We start from the raw sequence: 23,701 nt of genomic DNA on the forward strand, positions 1-23,701 counted from the left end.
GAAACCTAGAGAGGACCCAGGCTCAGAGGGGTGACCAGTCCTCTTCTGGCTGTGCCGGGTGAGATATTAAGTGTCCAATTGGAAAAATAAATACATTTCTCTGGGCTAAATCCAGAGTCTATTTGATTTTAGACTATGGTCAGAAGTATGACCAGGTGGACAAGGACAGGGACAGCAACGGGCCCTCCAAACCAGGTAATCCGCAGGTTTTGACCAGGACATCATCTCCTCCTAAAATTTAAAACTGGAGGAGACTGAGAAAAGTTACAGAGGCTCTTCTTTATATTTTGTGTCATTTTGTTTTTTAAGTGTAATTTAATCTGTAAAAATATGCATCAATGATACATGTGATTTTAAAAGGTTTAATGAAATAAAAGTATTTTGATGTTCTATATAAGTCTGTCCATTGGGTGTCTTATCATGATAATAAAAATCACTGCCTTGAAGCAGTGCTGAAAACGCATTCTTATATTTTGCAGTTATGCAGATGTTTAAGGATGTTTTGCCTCATTTGCCTTATTGTTAAATAAATTACATGTGTAAAACCAACTGTGACAAAGTGGCTGTACACCACATTCACACAAGTGTTCACACACACTACATTAAGTTCAGTGTGTTCAAGAAAAAGTTTTGTGGCTTTGGGAAGTAACATTCAGTGGACCAAATCTCCCCTTCAACCTCTTATTATTACGTTACTGCTAAATTACAACATTAGGTGTTCACATCTGACAGTGGTCACATTTATTGATTGACAGTTGTGTGCTTAGTGCGTGTTGGCCAATAGCAGCATGCATTCTTCTTTAAAACGTTGTGTGTTCTATTTGGGGTTTCAGTTCTGTTGAAGCCATGATGGAGGGAGTTGCAGTGCGAGTTGGCCTCCTTGGGCTGTTGCTGGCCTACGTTACTTCAGCGCCAACCAATGTGGTAGGTTCACACAGTGAGGGCATTCCTTCAGGGGGGATGTTTTGTTGTGTTAATCGTCTCTAGCCTTTTCAGGACAATAACTGACATTTGGACGGGAGGCAGTGTTAATTTGTTTCATTTTCTTAACATTCTACTAAAATCCTGGGTAAAAGGGCTTGAGCTAGGAGGTATCTTAAATAGTAACTATTATATCAGAATACTACAATGACTGAAATTCTAAACAAAAATGAGTGTACTTTGTTTTGGTCAAGTACCAGACGATATCAGAACAATATCTATCTGCCTTCGTCTGGAACATAAAACTTGGTCGTAGTTGCATCTTCAGAAAATACAATGATTCATTCCTACAGATCAGCACAGAAATAGTTTTTTGCAATGGGATCCAAATTCCAACAGGTTGTCTCAGATATGATATACTGACAGTACATTTTGCAATTATATTAAACGTGGAATATTCCAACTTTTGGAATAATTTAAAATGCCCATATTCTTGATGTTGGCAAACTCACTGGTTTGTCACAAAATTTGCTAAACACCTATGGTAGCACATATTTCCTGAATAATGAAATGAAAATAATGTTCAATATCTGTTCTTTACATTTCTACAACTTTATTTAATGGTATTAGTTGTTCCAATTTTGTGTAATTCAAAAAATAAGGAAGTTAATAAAATGTGTGAGGGTGTGGATTTATTTAAATATTCTCTTCAAATATTCTGTCAGACTGTTCTTAATCATAGGATGAAAGAGGACTTGCCAACCATTTTGTTCTGAACTTTGGAACAACTAAAGCCAGTGCCAGAGGATATCAAAAACAGTGGAGGCTTCTGATTGGCTGAATAGTAGGGCTGGTGCTGAGTAGTGGTCAATATTTTTATTAACCAGCCTGATAATCAGGTCACCTCTCTTCCAGTTATAGGCTATCCAGGTTTCAAAACTCTGAGAAAAAGACTATTGTTTTGCAAGCATACATTTCTGTGTTTGCATTTCAAACCACAGCCACTAGTGCTAGAAAGTATTTTTACCTGCGACTTTCAGTTGCTTTGTGAACTCAGTTTTAACCATGTTACTCTCCCTGAGAACTTCTCTACTCATATAGCCAACTGTTTTGAACGTGACCATTAAGCTACAAAGACATTTTTAAGAACCATGAGAGGACTTTGTTCCCCGTGATATATACAGGCTTCAGAGGCACTTTAATATTAAAGAAATTATAAACAGATTAAATTCCTGATTACTGCCTGGATACAGGAACATGGTCTAATAGAAAAGGGATTTATTTTTACCATATTTAATATCCTCTCTGATATAACTTCATCCGATTCTACAGAAATAAAAAATTTAATCCAGCTTAATTGTTATTTCAAATTTTGGTTTTACTAATCTGAATACCGACAGTAATAAATCTTAAAAAAGGAATATACTGTTTGTTTTAGGACTAAACACTAGATGTGTTGAAGTGACTTTTCATGGTTTTATATGATTGTGTTTAACATTCTATAAACATATATTTTTTTAAATACTGTAGACCTACAATCATTCATATCAAGGATAGGGTTGGTGATTGCTCAAGATTAGGTATTACACAAAACAAATAGGATTAGGTTTAGGACTAGGGAATAAGGGTCAGGGTCAGGGGTTAGGTCTCAGATCCCCACAAGATAGACAGACAGTGTGTATACTATACTGTCTGTGTCGGAGGCTTTTATGATTGCTCAAGTTAAGGCGTTACAGTTTTTTATGGACAAAAACTGTGTCTGTGTTCAAATGTTTTTCATTATAATAAATACATTGTTGATTATGTTTCCTGGCCCTTTAAAGAACAGGGACTGGGACATCTACAGCTTCCACATCAACTCCACAGTGACCAGTCGCTATGCAACTACTGTCATCACCAGTCGAGTAGCCAATCGGATTGACCAGTCACAGGAAATAGAATTCCATGTCAGGATTCCCAAGAATGCCTTCATTAGTAAATTCAGAATGTAGGTCTACAATATTCACAACAATAATTTGCAGACACAAATTAGTTCAATATTACATATGTACAGTGTAACTCCTCCTCTTCTTCAGGACCATTGAGGGAAAGACATATGATGGGGTTGTGAAACAGAAGGAGGAGGCCCAGCAGCAGTACACTCAGGCAGTGTCTCGTGGACAAAGTGCTGGTATAGTCAGGTGTGTGTGTGTATTTGTGTGTACATGGTCAGTAATGCTACTGCGATTCAAATCTCATGTGTGTGGCCACTCTCTGTCTGCAACATGTATGCATTCGTATGAGTTGAGTCTTTATTTCTCTCCAGTTCTGTGGGGAGGACCCTTGAGGAGTTTAAGACATCTGTGACTGTGGCTGCGCTCAGTAAGGTGACCTTTGAACTCACATATGAGGAGCTGCTGAAACGTCGCCTGGGAAAGTATGAACTCTTGATCCACGCTCGACCCATGCAGGCTGTTGCTGATTTCAAGGTATGAAAGAAAAAAGAAAGGGAAAGATATGAAAATGTAAATAACAAACACTAAATGAACATGGATTATAGAGGAATTTCTACACCTTCCTCTCTCTTCCTTTTGGCCAGATTGATGTGTACATCAATGAACACCCAGGTATTAACATCCTGGAGATTAAAGGAGGGCTGAGCACCAAAGAGCTGGCTAATGCCATCTCCAAAACACAGACTTCAACTGAGGTAATTTCCAAAACTGAGTAAAAACAACCAGAACTATTACAGAACATGCAGAACTCTAATGCGTAACAATTTTAAGATGAGCACCTAACAATCCTACGTAGTTAGGCTTCATGTCTCAGGAGATATCGTACAGTCTAGTTGTATCTTAAATGTGTCTCTCAAACGTTCCAACCTGAGGGACCTCAACCCTGATTGGTTGCTTGAGTAGTTATCAGAGGGCCAAACAACATTTCTCAGTATTTTCCAAGCAGTGACCATTATGAGCATCTTAGATCTACCTCAGTGTCTGGACTATTATCTCTGGGATAACCACCATTTCTCTAGTGTTTCACCTTCCAATATTGTTCCCTGTGATTAACACACCTTCCTATCCTGATATGTGCGGATCAGATCTATGTTAATGCTTATAGCAGTCATCCGATTTCAAATCAGAAACCAGACAAATGACCACTTTCTCCCCAGGCTTGGGTCCATTTCTACCCCAGTAAGGAACAGCAGAGTCAGTGTGACAGCTGTGGAGAGGAGGGCCTGAACGGAGACCTGGTCATTGTCTATGACGTCCACAGGAAAAAGTCCATAGGAGATCTCAAGGTGAACTTCTTCTACCTTCTTCCTGTTATTGATTACTTTATCTGTACTTTGTTCTTTAACCACTGTCTTTTATTACCTCTTCAGAAGTCAGATGGGTATTTTGTCCATCACTTTGCTCCCAGTGATCTACCACGCATTCCAAAGAATGTGGTCTTCGTCATCGATCGGAGTGGCTCCATGAGTGGCAGGAAAATTGAACAGGTGTGTGTTGTGTTGCTTGTCATAATGCAGCAAAATTATTATCAAATTAATGGTGTACACCTACAGTAGTATATAGTAAATTATATTACATTATTTCTTCAGTGAATAGTGTTTTATTGGTTGATTTGTGGGTTGTTCTATTGCATTATGGTTACCTTGTGATCTGTCAGACCCGTGAGGCTTTGTTGAAGATTCTCGAAGACCTGGCGGAGGACGACCACTTCGGCCTGATTACATTTGACAGCTCAGTGTCTCCCTGGAAGAAAGAACTGCTTCCTGCCAATCAGAAAAATCTGGAGGCCGCCAAAATATTTGTACAAAATATTAGAGACAGAGGAGGTAAAATTAACATTATAATAAATAGAAAAGGATCCATTCATTCAATCTCAGGGTGATGATTAAGACGTGTGCTAATAGCTGTCTCTTGACCTAAATGAGTATTGTACCACCACCAATTGCTAAAATGCTAGGGAAACAATGAAAACCAGGGAAAGTAATATCACAACTTTCTATCATGCATTATTTGCAACTCAAGTTCATTCTGTATTTTGGGTGAACTATCCCGTTATAAACATTAATTTACATAACATTTTTATATTGCAAATAAATTGTTCTAACATAAATAATATGAATAATGGCTAACCTATTAAACAACATTTGTGATGTAGTATTTAGTATCATTTAAAATGCACAAAATGTTAATGTAATTGGAGATATAAACAATAGCCAAGCTGGTGAAACTATAAAACATCAATACGTTGCCCCAATTTCTCCTCAGCCACTGACATCAATGCTGCGGTGTTGAGGGGCACAGACATGCTGAACCGACACCTCCGAGAGGGAACAGCCTCCCTCCTCATACTGCTCACTGATGGAGACCCAACCACAGGTACACTCACACACATACTTGTATATCCCAAATGACTAAACCTGAAACTAAGCCCAATTATTATTAAGGCCCGGTGTCTCTGTAAAGCACTTTGTGACAACATCTGTTGTAAAAAGGGCTTTATAAATACATTTGATTGAAATTTGATTGATTATAACATCAAGCCCAATTGTAAGACTTACACCAAACCTAGCTTCATAAACCGGGTCATGCGAGGCCTGGCAAAATCAAGTTGTTGTACAATGTGTGGTTTGGAATTGTTTAACCAGCTTATCCTGCCCATGGTGTCACAGTAATTGAGCAACCACATTATTTTTGAATACATGTTCTTTGTATGGAGGACCAATCCTGCCAAAATGAGAAATAAATGAATAAATGTATCAATAAATATACTTAAAAATATAATACACATTTTTAATCAATATATTTGCACTATTTATTTATTTCCTTGATCATTCATTTCCATATTTATTATTTATAGTCATTTCCACAATCTATTATTCTGTAAATATCTGTTTCTGTATTTTATTATATCCGTATTATTTTATTTCCATATTTATTTCCCTATGACGTGGAAATCACTAAATGGGAAAAGCTCTGAGACTGTAAATAATTTTTACAAGTTAAGCTTCATTCTAGATTTATAAACCTGGAGCAGTTAACAACAATCTCAGCAGAGTCAGGTCAAGAGCTTCCCATTGAAGGTTGAGCTCAGGCCTACATACATTCAGTAAAGCCCACTGTGTCCTTGTCCCATGCATGGTTAGTCTACATGTCTCACCAGCTGCTCTGTGAACTTCGGCCTATCGAGATAATGTATTGCATTGTCCAACCTTGAGAAGGTAGCTAATGATATACCTATCCACTGTAGGCACATCCTATACAGATGAGCAGAGCTGAAACACACAATGGCCTTATTCAATTACTTGATTATACTTAGAATAAGCAATACGATTTCATTGTACTATGGAATAACACATTTTCTACCACACATTATTTTATTTCTCTATTTATTTATTTACTTCAACCTAATGAGGGGGCGGACTTCAACAGTCAGATGTTGCAATCAAGCCCAGAGCAGCAGATAGAATCTGACTCTGAAGACGGTGAATGCTGTTGTAGACCCTTTGGGCGTCCCCATGTTGCCAATCACAATTCCTAGTTTAAGAACATGCATCAGTTGTGAGTAGGTTTTCAGATAAACACAACCTACTTTTCGTGTATAGGCTAGTGAATAGGCTACGAACAGCGTGTCTTTGCAAGTCTGTCCCAAGGAGTCTTTGCAATGATGAGACAGGCCGTGAGACAGGCATGAAGGTTGGGCAAACTCCAAAAATATGGATCTAAATTTGTTGGAACATCCAAATCACACCAATAAAATCATGGAACTCTCTTTTAGGTCACCCCTTTAGAATGACACTGTCACGGATGAGGTTGTGGTAGTGGAAGGACACAGGCGCAGAGTCGATGTCGTCCCAATAATCCATGTTTTAATGAAGAAAAAAACAAATACAACAAACAAAAAGGAGCAACCAGTGACGTGGGCTTAGCTGAAAACAGGAAAACCAAAATGAACCACATTGGCATGGCCAACACAATTAACTTAAATATGGTCCCCAATTGGAGGGAATGATCAACACCTGCCTCCAATTGGGGAGACCAAAGTGGATTAGAGGTGGCTAGATGCCCCCTCCCGTCCTGTCCTGGCTATGCCCCGAGCCCAGCGCAGAGAACAATGTTTGCCAGTTGGCCTATACAAAAACAAAGTTTTTGGAAAATGACACGGTCCTTTTCTCCAAGTGAGTATGCTACAAAAACAGCACGTCTTTTTGGGTCTCCCATTGGAATTCTGATGGGGATAACGAGTTGATTACAACGCCAGTGCATAGGTCCAAACCAAGAGGAATTTTGGGAAAATTAGATTGCTTAACTTACAAGTCTGGTCATTTAAACTGGCACTGATTTTATCCCATTTCAATGCCAAGACTCCTGGCATAGCCCCTCAAAGATGTGCCCATTCACGTAGCCTATTCACATGGTGAAAACATTGTTTTTCTAAAAACTCCTCTTGGTTTTATTGATACCTTATTCATGTCAACTATGCACAAACAATGCATGTGCTAAAACTAGGAATAGTGACTGGCAACATGGAGATGCACTAAGGACCTAAAACAGCCCCGTTGTTACAGACTGATTCTATCTGCCGCTCTGGGTTTGATTACTACCTCTGAGTGCTAAGTGCTGCTCCCTTATTAGCTTAAGCAGAAATAAATACAGAAATAAATATATACAGAAATACAAGATTATGGAAATTAATATAAAAATAAATACAGAAATGTATTATCAAGGAATTAAAGAAATAGGGAAATAATATAGATTAATACATTTATTTATATATTTCTATGTATAAACATATTTACAGATTTTTCATTTAAAAAATAATTTCTAATTTTGTCCGGCTTGGTCCTCCATATCTTTCTGTCTGGCTAGTGGTGACAGACAGAAATATGTGAGCAGCTTAGTAGCTCAAATGCTAGCTGATTTAAAGTGATGTCTACAGTATATTTATTTGTTTTCTTCAGAGCTTTATTTAAATTTAATTCAGACACAAGTAATGCTACACAACCATTACATCAAAATAAACAATAGACAATCATTGGGTGTTGCAGAATCTACTGAACGTGTTGACAATAGTAAACTATTTGGGAAGCTCAACATTTCAAAAAACTACTTTCACAAATAACTTACAAAAAATATTCTATTGTGTGGTCCTACATAATGCTTATTTAATGGACTTGCAACTCATTCCAGTCATTGGTGGATACAAACTGAAATGAATGCCAACATGTACAGCTTACTATTGGATTTGCAAAGTGGAAAAGTGGGGCCATTTACTCAAAAGGCCGGCTACACTAGGCTTGCCTGGTTTCTTGTTCTACAAAGCAAATATAATGTCCTATACCTTATCCCCAAGAACCTAAACTTTATGGCTTAACCTAAACCAAGCCTTAACCGCTACACCTAACCCTAAACCTTAACTGAAACATCAAAATCTAACAGTAATCCTGATTCTAATGAAAATGTAATCCTGAAAACGTATTCAATTAAACATTTTCAGAGGAAAAAAACGTAGAGCCAATTTGTTGTTTTACAGTCTTTCTGGGGAATTCTGGTCCCCACATGTACAGATAGGTCTGAATCACGAACACACACAATGATAGCCAATATTGCTTTCTCAGGAGAGACCAACCTGGAAACTATCCACAAGAACATAAAAGAAGCCATTAATAAGAAATTCCCGCTCTACTGTCTCGGTTTTGGAATGGATGTTAACTTTGAGTTCCTGGAGAAGATGGCGCTGGAAAACAACGGTGTGGGACGCAGAATATATGAGGACTCTGATGCTGCTCTGCAGCTGCAGGTAAGAAAACACAGGGTGAGAGGGTTTATCAACACTACAGGGACTGGATTACAATAGAATTAACACAAAACACAGGGTGAGGGGGTTTATCAACACTACAGGGACTGGATTACAATAGAATTATTAACATGGATGAACAAGTATAATACCAGTTTCATTAGCCGAAAATTAAAAGGGACAATTTGTAAAGATGTAAGTAATAACGAAAGGTGATTTGCCATGAATAAGGAGGTGGTACACAAAGGCTCACTTTATTTCCGCTTTATTGATGCATACTTCTGTAAATCCTATTATAATTGTTTTGTTCTTCTTGTAAGGTGTGTTGCAATATTAAATCCACTTTAATTAAATTCACTTTAATTCTAATTAATATGACCAGTGGGAGAAGATGTGGGACTGATGGCCTGTTTGATCACTGTATAATTGACAGGGCTTTTATGAAGAGGTGGCCACACCCCTACTGACAGATGTACAGATGGTGTATCTGGGTGGGGCTAACCTGACCCAGACCAACTTCAGCCAATACTACAACGGCTCTGAGATTGTGGTAGCTGGCCAGATCACTGACAACAACATAGAGGAGTTCACAGCAGAGGTCATTGCCATATCGGTAAGATCACCACTACTCTGCCCATAGGCGCCGATACCGTGGGTGCTCCGGGGCTCGAGCACCCACGGAAAATAGCGAGCACCCACGAAAATACCGAGCACGAGCACCCACGTGTGCCAGACCGCCAGTAGGCTACATTCATTTAAAATTAAACTTGCCGTTGGTGATATGTAAAGCGTCTGTCACACTGTGATTGGTTATGTCAATATTAGTGACAGCGACATAACCAGTCGCCTGCTCCGGGTGCTCCCTATCCGCCAATCACAGCGTTTCTCAGATGAAAAAATGCCACTATCAAAAACTCGTAGTAGAAATTAGGGAGAAACTCCCAGAAACTGTGTCGTTTTTTTTAATCGATATTTAGATAATAGCGCAAAACTCAGTTTCCCACGAACTGATCGCGGTTAGGCCTACATGTCAGTTAAACTTTTCATCTCCAATCCTGTATTTGTGATAAGTGGTAAATTTTGAAAGATCTACTTTACGGCTTTATTAATAAGTAAATGAATAGGTGTGCGTAGTGCGTTTATATATGTATATATAGGTGTATATATAGGTGTATATATATATATATATATATATATATATATATATATATATATATATATATATATATATATATATATATATATATAAATGGCGTGCGCCTATGAGCACCCACGGAGGAAAACATAAATCGGCGCCTATGACTCTGCCCCTTCAAAAGTTCATAGGTCAGTTTACTCCATACTGTCCTGTGTGTTTTAGAGTTCAGGGAAATGTCAAAACATTTGATAAAATGTATTATATGGTTCAGAACTGTGACCTAAAGAATCTTGAATTATTTCAGAAAAGCAACAAGGTGACGTACTCAGAGACAATACCAACAGAGAAGCCCATTACAGCCAGGTCAGACAGCAACCTTCAGAGGCTGTGGGCCTACCTGACTGTGAAGCAGCTACTGGACAAAGAGTGAGTCTGCTTTGCATGACATTGTGTCTGTGACTCTGTGTGTTTAACCTGTGTCTATGCAGGACCACATCTGTATGTATATCTTTACCTTTGTGTAGGTCAGTGTATGTTTGTGTGTATGTGTATATAGATTGTTTGACAGAAGTGGTTTGAATTAATGCCTCCATAAAGTGCCCTTGAATATCCTGATTGGCCCTCATGACTACACTATGTTTCCTTTCTCCCTGTGGATTCATGGAATGTTTCAAAATAATCTTGAAGTTTTAAATATCCAAAGTGATGTTGCAGTGGTTCTGGACTGGTTCTGAACAATTAGTCTGCCTGCAGTTTTCCACAGGTACAACTCGTCACATATTCCTTCCCACATCTGGATCTACCTCAGTCTCCCAATTCACTTAATGATTTCTGTGAGGAACTAGGATGCACGGTGTTAAATCAGTAAAATAATTTGCACAGGGAGATCCAGATTAGATTTCATTACATATCAGGGACAGAATTGACGTGCTCTGACTCAGAGCCACACCTCAATGTGGGAACCCAACAGATGTGGACGGTCACTAGATGGACTAAATGCACCAGCTGCAAAGTGAGAAGGCCTGCCTACCTGACCAATCAGATAGAGGAATATCATGCAGAAGATCAGCTTATTCAACCAATCAGAGAAGTCATCTTGTGGTTCTTGGGAAAGAAAGTGGTTCAATGGAAGAAAAAAAGCTTGATAATTGTAAAATCTATCATTATATAACATCAACAAATTTAAATATAATACTTTACTATTTAAATCTCTCATATAATCTATGGTGACTCCCACTAAGGACAACTTTGAATCCTTTCAGGGTGCAGTTGAGCGGTAATGAGAAAGAGACGGTTAAGAAGGAGATCCTGGATCTTTGTCTGAAGTACGGCTTTGTGACTCCTCTCACCTCCATGGTGGTCACCAAACCCCAGGGGGAGGAGTCCCAGGTGGCCCATAAGCCCAAGGAGGGAGAGACGCCCACCGGGACCTTCCCAGGCCACAGTGAGAAAGACTTTCATTATAACCACACATGTGCCAATAGAAAGCCCACGGGGTTGTCCGGTGGTTAGGAGATCAACAGGATCAAGGCAAAGTGTCCCTCTGCCGATATCCTTATTGATACCCAACAAAAGAGTTTTGAGCCGAGCCTGTAAGCAAACTACTGCCATCATCACCAACCATTTTTACAAAAACATATACATTCAAATATTTTCTATCTTTTGTCAAGACCAGAAAAAAATACTCCCAAATGTCCATATATAACCCTGTTTCCAAAAAAGTTGTGTAACTAAAATTAAAAGCAAAACAGAATGCAATGATGTGCTAATCATTTAAAAACCATAATCAATACAGAATTGTTCAAAGATCAATCAATCAATCAAGTGTACTTATTTATAAAGCCCTTTATACAACAGCAGTTGTCACAAAGTGCTTTTACAAAAACACCCGGCTTTAAACCCCAAGGAGCAAACAACAGGAGTGTTGAATTTCAGTGGCTAGGAAAAACTCCCTAAGAAAGCCGAAATTTAGGAAGAAAACTAGAGAGGACCCAGGCTCAGAGGGGTGACCAGTCCTCTTCTGGCTGTGCCGGGTGAACATATTAAGAGTCCAATTGTAATAATTAATAAATGCATGTGGGCTAAGTCCAGAGTCTATTTAAACTTAGACCAGGTCAAAAGCATGACCAGATGGACAAGGACAGGGACAACACGGGGGAGAGAGGAAGTGTCAGCACAGTGGCAGCTGAAATAGTCAGGTATCATCTTGATCTGCAACACAACCAGGATGACTTTGTACAGGGACAGCAACGGGCCCCCTAAACCAGGTACTCCACAGGTGTGGGCCAGGACCTCATGTTCTCCTAAGATTAAAACAGGAGGAGACTGGGAAAATTCAGAAAATACATTCCTCATTTCAACAACGATTTATAGTGGAGAAGGAGAACTGACCCAATCCCCCCCAGCACAATAATATAGCAGCATTAGACCTTGGGACTGAGACAGGGTGGGTCCGGTGACACTGTGGCCATATCCAGGGCCCAACAGGCAGGAAATCAATGCACCCACATTGCCAAGCATCAACCAAAGGGACACCCACTACCGCAACTCCCCTGAATGAGGGCCGAGTATTGCCAGCAGCATACAGCTCAATTGCACAAGTGAACAACAGAGAGACAACAATAAGCCAGTGACTCCTCCCCCGAAAGGCATTGGAGGGAGGGCATCCCAGTGGCGATGAGAGCCCACCTGGCAAGACAGCAAGGGTGGACAGTATCAAGCCTTCTGGTCAATTTTACACCAGGCTACACCTAATCATAGACCGTGCAGTAGAGATGAGTTTTTAGTAGACACGTGAAAGTTTGCACTGAGTTTGCATTTCTAACCTTAATTGGCAGATCATTCCACAGTAGTGGAGCTATATGAGAAAAGGCCCTGCCTACAGCTGTTTGTTTAGAAATTCTAGGTACAATTAAAAGGCCTGCATCTTGCGATCGTAGGTTACGTGTAGGTATGTATGGCTGGACCATTTCAGCAAGGTAAGTAGGAGCAAGTCCATGTATTGATTAATAGGTTAACATTAAAACCTTAAAATCAGCCCTAACCCTAACAGGCAGCCAGTGTAAAAAGGCTAGTACAGGAGTAATGTGTTAAAAAACGTTTGTTCTAGTTAGGATTCTAGCAGCCGTGTGCAGCACTAATTGAAGTTTATTTACTGATTTGTCAGAGTAACCGGAAAGAAGAGCATTGCAGTGAGTTTGTTACACATCCGGAGGAAAGGGAGCAATTTATTGCGTCCAACATTTGCTGATATAGCACAGTAAATAGCTCCTTAAGTAATTTTGTTGGAATCAGGTCTAGCTGACAATTTGTGGATTTAGAACTCATTACAAATTTAGTGAATGTGTCGAGCGATACGGTATAAAAAATTTCAAAGACAACAAATCAAATGTGTTGAATATATTGAGGTTTTGGAGCAATATTTGCTGCCATCCAGACAATGTCTTTTTCAAGGAAGGCCTTGCTTATTTCTGCAAGACAATGCCAAACTACACTCTGCATGTATTACAACAGCATTGCTCTGGACCTTTTTGGTGCATTATGAAACAAAGAATATGACAGATGAGAACCCGAACTGTTGTGCAGCAGAATTCTTATATCAAGCAAGAACGGGAAAACATTTCACTGTACAGCAATTGGTCTCCTCAGTTTCCAAACACTTACAGAATATTGTTAAAAGAGGAGGTGATGCAACACAATGATAAAACATTTTGAAACATGTTGCTTTCATCAAATTTAAAATGGCCATGTATTTTTCCAAAAACAATAAAATTCCTCAATTTCAACATTGGATATGATGTCTTTGTACTATTTTCAATTAAATACAGGAATAAATAGTTTACACATCATTGCATTCTGTTTATATTTGCACTTTGCACAGCGTCCCAAACTTCCCAAACAGGGTTCTACTTTTTCTTATTTGGACTGGTAACTAAACCTTTATGGGGTCACCTGTATAGTAAAAGCAGGATCACACACAAAGTAAATCTACATCAGTGAGTGACAATCACTGTATGGCTTGAGACAATAGAATACATAAGAGATAAGACTGTCAATCCATAAACATTCATTTGAAATATGTTTTTCTGTTTAACAGGGTTGTACAATATACCAGCTTACCCTAGTATATCAGGGCAACCTGGAATCCCAGGGGTCTATGGAGTGCTAGGGCCAATGGGAGGGCCACATTTCCAAGGTAAGACGAACATGCCACACCTAATCTTACCAAAACTTTTCATGGATTAAATTTACTAAAAATTTAAAAAACCACAAATTTTCATGGATTAAATTTACCACTGTGAAAGTGTGTGCTTCACATGAAATGTTATAATATAGCCGACGTCTGCAACATTTACCTTGAATATAAGTGTTTCGTCACTGCTACAACATTCCCTGCGGAATCAGGAGAGTCGTAGATCACCACAGGCCTCCTCCAAATATTGTCCAATCAGCCGGTCTTCTTCTTTACACCCCCTCCCTTAACCAGGAAGCCAATGTGAGCCAACATGTCAGAGGAAACACTCCCTCCCATTGCCTTATGCACGGCTAGGTCAGAGGCGCCCGCCCCCTATGCTGATTACCTCTCCACTCCCTGGACGAGGGCTCGAAGCCATGGCCATAGCGACGCAGTAACACTTGCGAGGCAATTGTGTACACCACATAAGTCCATACGTTTGACCAACTACCAACTACAAACACCTTTAATATTTAGTGACTCCAACCAATGAAAATATGCATTGCCGTCACCTACTGTTCGGGTATACTGTTCACCTATTGTATTTCAGAAAAAGGTTTTATGAAAACAAATCAAAACAAAAAACCCTTATCTAACTCCCATCCACAATACCACAGAGCCACACTCAACCTCTCTTAGGTCACATTAGTTCACTCCAATAAGTTTTACTCAAGTTAAAAGGCCCGGGATGGGGATGCTGTAGAACCACAGTCTGATGACCATATAATATGTTTTTCCACATTCATACTTCCTCAGCTGCCTTCACTCCTTCAACTATTTCCCATGCCTTCCTGTAAGAGACCTGTTCTGTCATCTGTAACCTAGCAACTTCATACTCCTTCACCCTAACAGGGCACACCAAACATTACCACCATGATTTCCACCACAGCTGCAGTTTCTGACACATACTCAACCCATCTATACACACTTAGCCCAACTGCACACATTCAACCCATCTATACACACTTTTAGCCATCATTTTACAATTGTATTTACACTCTCAGTACTATGTATCCCAACTTGACATGATTAGGTGGGGGATCTTCAAACAGAAGTCAATCCGACTGACAATCCTGATTTCCATACACACATTAGTCTGCGTGCACCTGTCTTTCCACTTTGTGCTTAGTTGCAACAGTGCTGGTGCTATGATTTGGGCCTGCAACATGATGGGCATCATGCAGGCATAAAAGAGCATCAGCCTTGGCATTCTTTGCCCCAGGGATATAAGACAGGGTGAAGTGGCATTGGGCAAAGAACAGGGCCCATCTGGCTTGGCAGGGATTCAGCCTGTTCCCGGCCTAAACGTTCTCCAGGTTGTGATGTTTTGTCCGAAACCAGGAATGGGTGTTTGGTGCCCTCCAGCCAGTGCCTCCAGGCTTCCCAAAACTTCTTGACAGCCAGTACCTCCATCGCCCACGTCATAGTTGCGTTCTGTGGAAGGTGCAAGGTTGCAGGTTGTGCGAAGTGCCTGACCTCTGGGAGAGCACCGCCCCCTTGCCCACTCTCTGAAGCGTCCACCTCCACGATGAACGTCATTGATGGACCTGGATGCACGAGCATGAGTGCCGTACTGAAGAGGGTCCTTACTTTCTGGAAAGTGTGGCCCACCTCCTCCGACTACCACAGGCTGCTGGGACCCCCCTCAGGAGAGAGCTGAATGGGCTGGCCACTGAGCTGAATGACCCAATGAACCCCAGTAGAAGTTGCCGAACCCAAGGAACCACCCCCCCTTGACTGAGGTTGGGGTTGGCCAGTTACGCACTGCCTCTCCACACCTGAGTTGGTAATGTGGCATCCTAGGAAAGAGATGGACTCCTGTCAGAACGAGCACTACTCTGCCTTGGCAAAGAGATCGTGCTCCAGCAGTCTCCCAAGCACCCTGTGTACCCCCACAACATGCTGAGCGTGTGTGGCAAAATACACCAATATATAATTGATGTGAACAAGCACACCATGACCCAGCATGTCTCTAACAGTGTTGGGGTTAATGCATTAATAGGTTAACTCGTTAAAGGTAATGAGTAACGTAACGCGTTAGTTAATTTAAGTAATCCCTTACTAGTTAATTTTGTTTAATAATTAAAGCGATCCTCAATTCCCATCAGTGCAACCTACGTAGCTTTAGTACTATTGCTTTTTTCTAGTAGTAAGTGGCAACAAAAGACGCAAGGACGGCAGCACCAGATCTCCCAGACAAAGGACATGATACACATATCAAAGCCATTTCCAGGCAAACTATTGTTTAATCCACATCAACACTGCCACTTCAGACCTATATTTATAACAAATTATTAAGTTTAATAAAAGTAATAAGGCATCGGGGCTGAAAATATAGAATCAAAGGACTTATCTTGAAGCAACTTAAAGCCTTCCTTTCTATAGCAAGTAACTAAGAACGTAACCAGATACATTATAGGAACTGTAACTAGTAACAGAAATTACTTAATTTGCAAAGTAACGTTCCCCAACACATCTAAAGATGTCAATCACAAAGGATTGGAAAAATTATGGAGCATTCATTATGCAAAACGACAAGACTAAATGTTCATAGTTGCTTGAGGTGGTAGAGAAAGCTGTCTTCCATTCATTACCCTCCCAAATACACATCAGGTTATGTAAAATCCTGAGGTCCAACTATGTGGAGAACCTCGTCCCATGCAACTGCTCAATCATCACTGATATGAGCGGGCGAGGGAAGCTGTACCTGATCGTGTCCTGGTTCAAAGCTCTGTAGTCGATGCAGGTATGTCGACTTCTGTCACTTTCTTCATTACAATGAAGAAACCGGAGGAGGCAGGTGAAGCAGAGGTGTGGATGAACCTTTGCTGAAGACTCACTGCCACGTAGGCCACCATGGCCTCAGTCTCGGTCCATGAGAGAGAGTAGATGTATCCTCAAGGTGCGGCACCAGGTCAGAATTCGATTGTCCCCTGGCTGATGAGGTGGTAGTCGAGTGGCCTGGACTTGAGAGATCACGCATGCCAGGTCACTGTACTCCTCTGGGATGGGGACGTGGGCGACATTGGCTGGGCCCTCCACTGTGGTAGCGCAGAGGGTAATTGACAGACTCCTCCCCTGACACTGCTGGGTCGCTCCGTTGTATTTATTTGGCAGTGACAAATGCTAGGAACCCACTTCTCCAGAGGTTCCTCTTGACTATGCCGACAACTTCCATGTTGTCCTGCTTGTTCCCGAAGAAGGATGAGTATTCTGTAACGGTGTGGTGAGGATGAAGGAGGAACCAGATGCAGTTGTATTTACACAGATGTTTATTACGTGTAGCAAGGAAGAAAACACAAAGATAAACTACTGAGTTAAGCAGGAAAAGGTACTTGTATCAACACTTGGGCTGACCTAAAGGCTTCTGCAGAAGCAGGCACAATATCTCTAGAATAAACATGGCAACAACACTCGACAAGGACAAGGGCATGAGAGGAACATTTATACCCTGATGGATTAGAACATTAAGAACTGGTGTGTACAATGAAACAAGACATTCCAGGGATACGTTCATGTGCAGATGGGAATTATGGAACGGTGGCGGCTAGTAGGCAGGAAACCAGGAACGGTAGGGCTGTGAAGAGTGAGAGGGAGGAGTGGCCACGGGCGGAACCGTGACACATATCTGGGGACACGTTATAGCTGGAGAGCAGCTATATTGCATCACGAATTGCACCATTAAGTGATTCACCCTCAGTGCCCCAGTTCTGTAATTAAATCCCCACTATTTAATACATGAAGTCTTCTGTTAAACCCAACTCATTAGAATTCCTGGTAAGAGTTACTATGTGACTAAAATGTAAATGGAACTACTTTACAGTTCAGGCAATAGGAGTTCCACAAGGATCTAGAAGAGCAGGGCGAATCAGGTCAAATGTTGGTAAGTTACTATGTTTCTACTACCAAGCTGTACTGACCGATAATGGGTTTTGGTGTTCTCAATTCACAGTGTGGATTTAAGGGGGTGTAGGGCCCAAAGTCACATGTAGTCAAAAAAACCTGGTTGTTCCGCTTAAGAAAACCCAAACTATAATAAATTCTGGATACGAGTATGTTCTTCATCAATAAAATCTACTGTAACTGCTTTACAGCACGGGGGGACAAACAAATCAGAGGACAATACTTACTACAAGAAGGTAAGTAAATATCTTTCTCCAATATGTTCTCCATTTATGATATCTGTTCTGACAGACTTTTGGCTACTCCAGATGCTTATCATGGTACTCCACAGTAACATAATATTTCAGAAGTAAAAGTTTTTTTGGGAAAACTTTCTCGTCCTCACATTTAGACTTTTTATTTTGTTACAGTGGTGAGAACAAGTATTTGATACAAGGCCAAATTTGCAGGTTTTCCTACTTACAAAGCATGTAGAGGTCTCATAGGTACACTTCAACTGTGAGAGACGGAATCTAAAACAAAAATCCAGAAAATCCCATTGTATGATTTTTAAATAATTAATTTGCATTTTATTGCATGACATAAGTACCAACCAGTAAGAATTGATCACCTACCAACCAGTAAGAATTCCGTCTTTCACAGACATGTTAGTTTTTCTTTAAGAAGCCCTCCTGTTCTCCACTCATTACCTGTATTAACTGCACCTGTTTGAACTCGTTACCTGTATAAAATACACCTGTCCACACACTCAATCAAACAGACTCCAACCTCTCCACAATGGCCAAGACCAGAGAGCTGTGTAAGGACATCAGAGATAAAATTGTAGACCTGCACAAGGCTGGGATGGGCTACAGGACAATAGGCAAGCAGCTTGATAAGAAGGCAACAACTGTTGACGAAATTATTAGAAAATGGAAGAAGTTCAAGATGACGGTCAATCACCCTCGGTCTGGGGCTCCATGCAAAATCTGACCCCATGGGGCATCATTGATCATGAGGAAGTTGAGGGATCAGCCCAGAACTACACAGCAGGACCTGGTCAATGACCTGAAGAGAGCTGGGACCACAATCTCAAAGAAAACCATTAGTAACACATAACGCAATCATGGATTAAAATCCTGCAGCGCAGGCAAGTTCCCCCTGCTCAATCCACTGCATGTCCAGGCCCATCTGAAGTTTGCCAATGACCATCTGGATGATCCAGAAGAGGAATGGGAGAAGGTCATGTGGTCTGATGAGACAAAAATGTTGCTTTTTAGTCTAAACTCCACTCGCTGTGTTTGGAGGAAGAAGAAGGATGAGTACAACCCCAAGTACACCATCCCAACCGTGAAGCATTCTGCTTTTCTGATGTATCAAATCATACCTTGTGATTTTCTGGATTTTTGTTTTAGATTCCGTCACCCACAGTTGAAGAGTTGAACAGTTGCTTTGTAAGTGGGAAACCTGCAAAATTGGCAGTGTATCAAATACTTGTTCTCCCCACTGTATGGGTAGAACCTCCACAGGGTATGATTGAAAAAGAGTGGTGATTTGTGCACTCTTGGTGTTTTGGTCACTGGTTGTAAAAGTGATGTTGAGTAAAAACTCTGAAAATGTCACATGTATGCTGATTTGTGCCCCATCAAAACTACTTGGTATTTCATGGCTAACTGAATTATAAAGTGATTATTTTAGTTTACATTAGTGATTATGTAAACTAAAACAAATGTTTCTGTATGTTTGTTTGTGTGATTCTTTGAGTAGATTGTCTGATTTTAAAATGTTCTCTCTATTGTCTTGTGTTACAAAATAGATTTTTTGTTGGATGCCAATCTTCCAACTCGTTCAATTCAAATAAAACCTCCAAAAGGTACTACAACTATGTTCTTAATATTTATTTGTGTATAATTATGATGTCCTCAAAAGGTTGTCACAAGCAAACAAAAAAAGTGTGTATTTTTGTTTGTGGGTGAGATTGTCTTTGTGTAGATTTTCTGACTGTGCAGGATTTCCTCTGTGTTGTCTTGTGTTACAGATATACAACAATTATTGGATGGCAATCTTCCAACTCATTCAACTAAAATGACAACTACAACAGGTACTGCAACCATATTGTTCTTAACATTTATTTGTGTAGAATTATGATGTCCTCAAAGGTTGTTGTTGTTTTCTCACCAACTAATTATCTCATGATGCTGCCACTGTCCTCATCTTCTGTCTCTGTCCATCTCTCTTTCCCTCTTATTCTCCATAAATCCCTCTCTCCCTCTCTCTTACATTCCTTTCCTCTTCCTCTTTTTTCTCTCTCACTCCACCATTTCCTCTCTCCTGCCTCTCTCTCAGTAAGTCCTCTTATTAGGTTCCTGTTGCCAGCTGAGGGTCAGGCCCTTCCACTGTGCTATGACATCCCTGTAGGTCTCTCACTCAGACTCCTAAAGGACCCCAACAACGGTGACTTGACCTCAGATATCGTTCAGTTTTATTGAAACATACTAATGAAATCATAAATGTATTCCTTTATTTTTCCACATCATCTACTCCTTAAGAATCTTTAAATAAATACTGTCCATCTTTCCCCAGATTTTTCTATGAATGGTCACCTTGAAAAGTCAGACGATGCAGGCTATCAAAAGATTGTTATCCATTACAGAAGTGATCAGCATATTGATTTTGACACTACTGGCATCACCTTCAACAATGGACAGAATGCCACATATTTCCCCTGGAGTCTGAATATCAACATTGAAAAAGACAGGTGCTGACCAACTACAGACTCTCATTAAAATGATTTGTGCTTTTGTTTTATTTGTGGTTAGATTTCTGTTTCTGCTTTCTACACAGTGCAAGTTGTGTTATTGCAATTTTAAACCAAGTGGAACAGAGCTTAGTGGAACATTTAGTGTACTTTAAAGACATGCAATCCTCTGATATTATTTTGCCATGTGACATGTATAAATCTAGAAAGGATTCTTTCTGTCCTGTTTTTTTAGATTATTTAATGAATACATCTGATCCATGTTATGTTTCTACCTGCAGTGTGTCTCTGATTCTACGGGACAAAGAGATGGACATCACCACAGGGTCAACACGGGTCATCATCATGCTCTATGAGAGGGATGGAAACGTGTTCCTGTGGCCCGTCCTGAGGGAGCGCCCAAAAGGGGACAACATTACTGGGATCATGGGTAAGTTAAACAGGAGAGACACCACATTGATGCTTGCAGGGGAACAAAAAGTGGTGGTCTAGGTTCATACAAAAGTAACTTGTAGGTGGACACGTGGATTGTCGACCATGATAGAGAGGCCTTGGAGCGGACACAACTTCTCTTGGTGGAAGATCACCATGTTGTCGTGGTTATGCCTAACATGTCAGCCAGGCACACACAAATCTCACCACCTGGATTTCAGAAAAGGGGAAGGCAAAATTGTTCTGTGGCATCTTCTGCATAGCAGTGATGGAAAACACCATGTAAGGACATGACAGAGCAAGTTTCCTGGCATAAAGAGAGAGAAGAGGGCCTACAACTGATCCCTGGGGGACACCAGTAGTGAGAGACCACAGGACAAACATAGGTTCACATCACATGGTAGGAGCAGCCTGGATGTGATCTTTGTGCTGAGCCAGAGCTCCCCAGTTCTGAGAAGGTGGAGAGCAGCATGTGACGGTTCACTGTTGAATGTAGAGGATAGATGTAGATCTAGGAGGAGGAGAATGGAGGGTTTGGCTTCAGCAGTTCAAAAGCCTCTGTGTCTTGTAGCCTAACTGGTTAGGAATCATTCTGACAAAGATAATAGGAGAGTTGATCAGAGACAAAAAGGATGCAAGTATGAGGAGACTACAACATCATGCAAATTGACAGACAGACCGGTAAGAACAATTTAGTGGGGAATATCTCAGGTACTTGGAAACATTTTGCAAAAATGTCTTCTGGTCATTTATGTAAGTAGAAAAATAAACATTTTGCAAATGGCCTCTTTAACATCAGAGCCCTCAAGTATTTTGGAAATGAAATTCACACTCAGTGATTTCCATCTATAGATTCTTATTACAGAAGGGACAAATCTTGCTTTCTTGAGGAGTAAAGCCCTATGCCTCCTCTTAAATCCTCTTGTGGATTTTGTCATCATTCAATGCACATTTAAAGCATCAGACAACATCAGTGCTCATAGTGATTGTGGTAGATGATTCTATTAGGACACAGGGTGTCTTATGTTATTAAATAGGAAGAACTGGTGATTATTGGTTAATCAAGATTATTTTTCAGGAACAGCCTTTCAGTATTTACATTGTGTTGCAGCCCGTCCACCTGTTGTCTATGAGGAGGTCCAGGGAACAACAATAAAACTTAAAATTCAGGACAAAGAAGTAGACGTCTCCAGGTAAATGTAACTGTCAATCAAACACAATTAATCTGACAGTTCTTAGGTTGTGCATGTTACTTCTGTGTATAGATCCCAGAAGTGTATTAAGTATTTGATTTTGCATGTCATGATTTTTTGAATGGTTCTGTGACTGTATGAAGACATGAAGTGGTGGAGTCTTTCTAATGTTATTAATATTGTTGTGTGTGTTGTAGGGCCTCTACTGTGGATCTCAGTGTTCGTTCTGCCCCCACCGTGACATGCTGGTTGACTCCACTTCAGTCTGCCCTACAGGGGGAGCTAGCTGACTTCACTGTATCACAACTCTAACTGCTCATTAAGTTTGTTCATGCAGAAATTACACTCTAGAAATATGAAGAGAAAAATAAAGACAGGTTTCTTGACAGTGTTCTATGAGTTTACATAACAAATCACCGAAACTATTTTACGATATCTTTTCAAAACAATTTCATGACTTACTTGCATATCATCTGTTACGAACCCTGTGGCTCTAGCCGTCTAGGGTGGAGACCCATAACAAAACTCATGCAGAGTGGTGTAGTGTACATGATCAGTGAGATCAAACGACACAGACAACCAAAGCTACCGTCAAACACTTTTTATTATAAACACACGGTAAAGGGGTTAGGGAAAAGAAGAAATTAAATAATTTAGTCCAAATCAATCAATTTATTTATAAAGCGCTTTTTACAACAGCAGTTGTCACAAAGTGCTTTACAGAGACACCCGGCCTTAAACCCCAAGGAGCAAACAACAGTAGTGTTGAATTTCTGTGGCTAGGAAAAACTCCCTAAGAAGGTCGAATTCTAGGAAGAAACCTAGAGAGGACCCAGGCTCAAACACCACTAAACTGATCTTGCCTGCCTTAAGAACCAATTAGCTGACTACTAACTGATACAAAAATACAGTGGGTGGTCCACTCCGTCTTAACTAGTGTTTTTAGACAGTTTTCCTACAGGTTGTGTATGCTCAAGGGCAACTTGTTAAAAAACCCTTTTCCCAGGGACACATGGACAAACAATAACACACAGGTTGAACAAGGAGCAAACAGCAAACAATTGACTAGACAACACCTAACAAAACACCACAGCAATAAATACTCACATGAAACAGGACAAAGTGAGATGTACTAAACTAGGTGATGAATGAATGAACAAAGTCTGGCTATCCACAAAAACAAAAAGTATGTATTTCAAGAGTGTCTATGTCCATGTGGTGTAAAGCAAAAGAGTCTCTCTGGGTGAGCCGACAGACTGGGTTTTTAAACCAGGGATGTGTGATGCGATTGGGTAATGGAAAAAGGAACAGGTGGTGCAATTAGGAGGGGTGTCCACTGATTGGTCCACCTCAGC

General features: G+C 40.4%; 1 protein-coding gene across 2 annotated transcripts; it reads left to right on the forward strand.

Moving 5' to 3' along the window:
* The first annotated feature begins 817 nt into the window (after positions 1-817).
* Positions 818-22,737, forward strand: LOC105028125 (inter-alpha-trypsin inhibitor heavy chain H3-like). Of its 2 annotated transcripts, none has more exons than XM_029114029.2 (23): positions 818-924; positions 2,745-2,908; positions 2,997-3,101; positions 3,227-3,389; positions 3,500-3,610; positions 4,073-4,201; positions 4,286-4,402; positions 4,573-4,741; positions 5,181-5,291; positions 8,531-8,712; positions 9,143-9,322; positions 10,152-10,273; positions 11,110-11,291; positions 13,944-14,042; positions 17,905-17,964; positions 18,176-18,220; positions 19,780-19,836; positions 20,002-20,064; positions 20,310-20,417; positions 20,547-20,721; positions 21,003-21,151; positions 22,265-22,346; positions 22,544-22,737. In XM_029114029.2, the coding sequence occupies exons 1-23, from the start codon at positions 847-849 to the stop codon at positions 22,656-22,658; spliced, it is 2,766 nt and encodes a 921-aa protein (XP_028969862.2). In that variant the 5' UTR covers positions 818-846; the 3' UTR covers positions 22,659-22,737. The 2 variants fall into 2 exon arrangements, with proteins under 2 accessions (XP_028969862.2, XP_034143447.1); XM_034287556.1 differs by having other exon boundaries at positions 19,780-19,810; positions 20,039-20,064.
* Positions 22,738-23,701: the final 964 nt, after the last annotated feature.

Source organism: Esox lucius, chromosome 17 (assembly GCF_011004845.1).
Source record: "Esox lucius isolate fEsoLuc1 chromosome 17, fEsoLuc1.pri, whole genome shotgun sequence".
Classification (NCBI taxonomy): Eukaryota; Metazoa; Chordata; class Actinopteri; order Esociformes; family Esocidae; genus Esox; species Esox lucius.

Excerpts from the sequence above, each read along its gene's own strand:
- LOC105028125 (XM_029114029.2), top strand. The coding sequence starts at position 847 with ATGATGGAGGGAGTTGCAGTGCGAGTTGGCCTCCTTGGGCTGTTGCTG. Across the intron at positions 3,102-3,226 it reads CAAAGTGCTGGTATAGTCAG|TTCTGTGGGGAGGACCCTTG; the intron begins GTGTGTGTGTGT and ends ATTTCTCTCCAG. Across the intron at positions 17,965-18,175 it reads GCGAATCAGGTCAAATGTTG|CACGGGGGGACAAACAAATC; the intron begins GTAAGTTACTAT and ends ACTGCTTTACAG.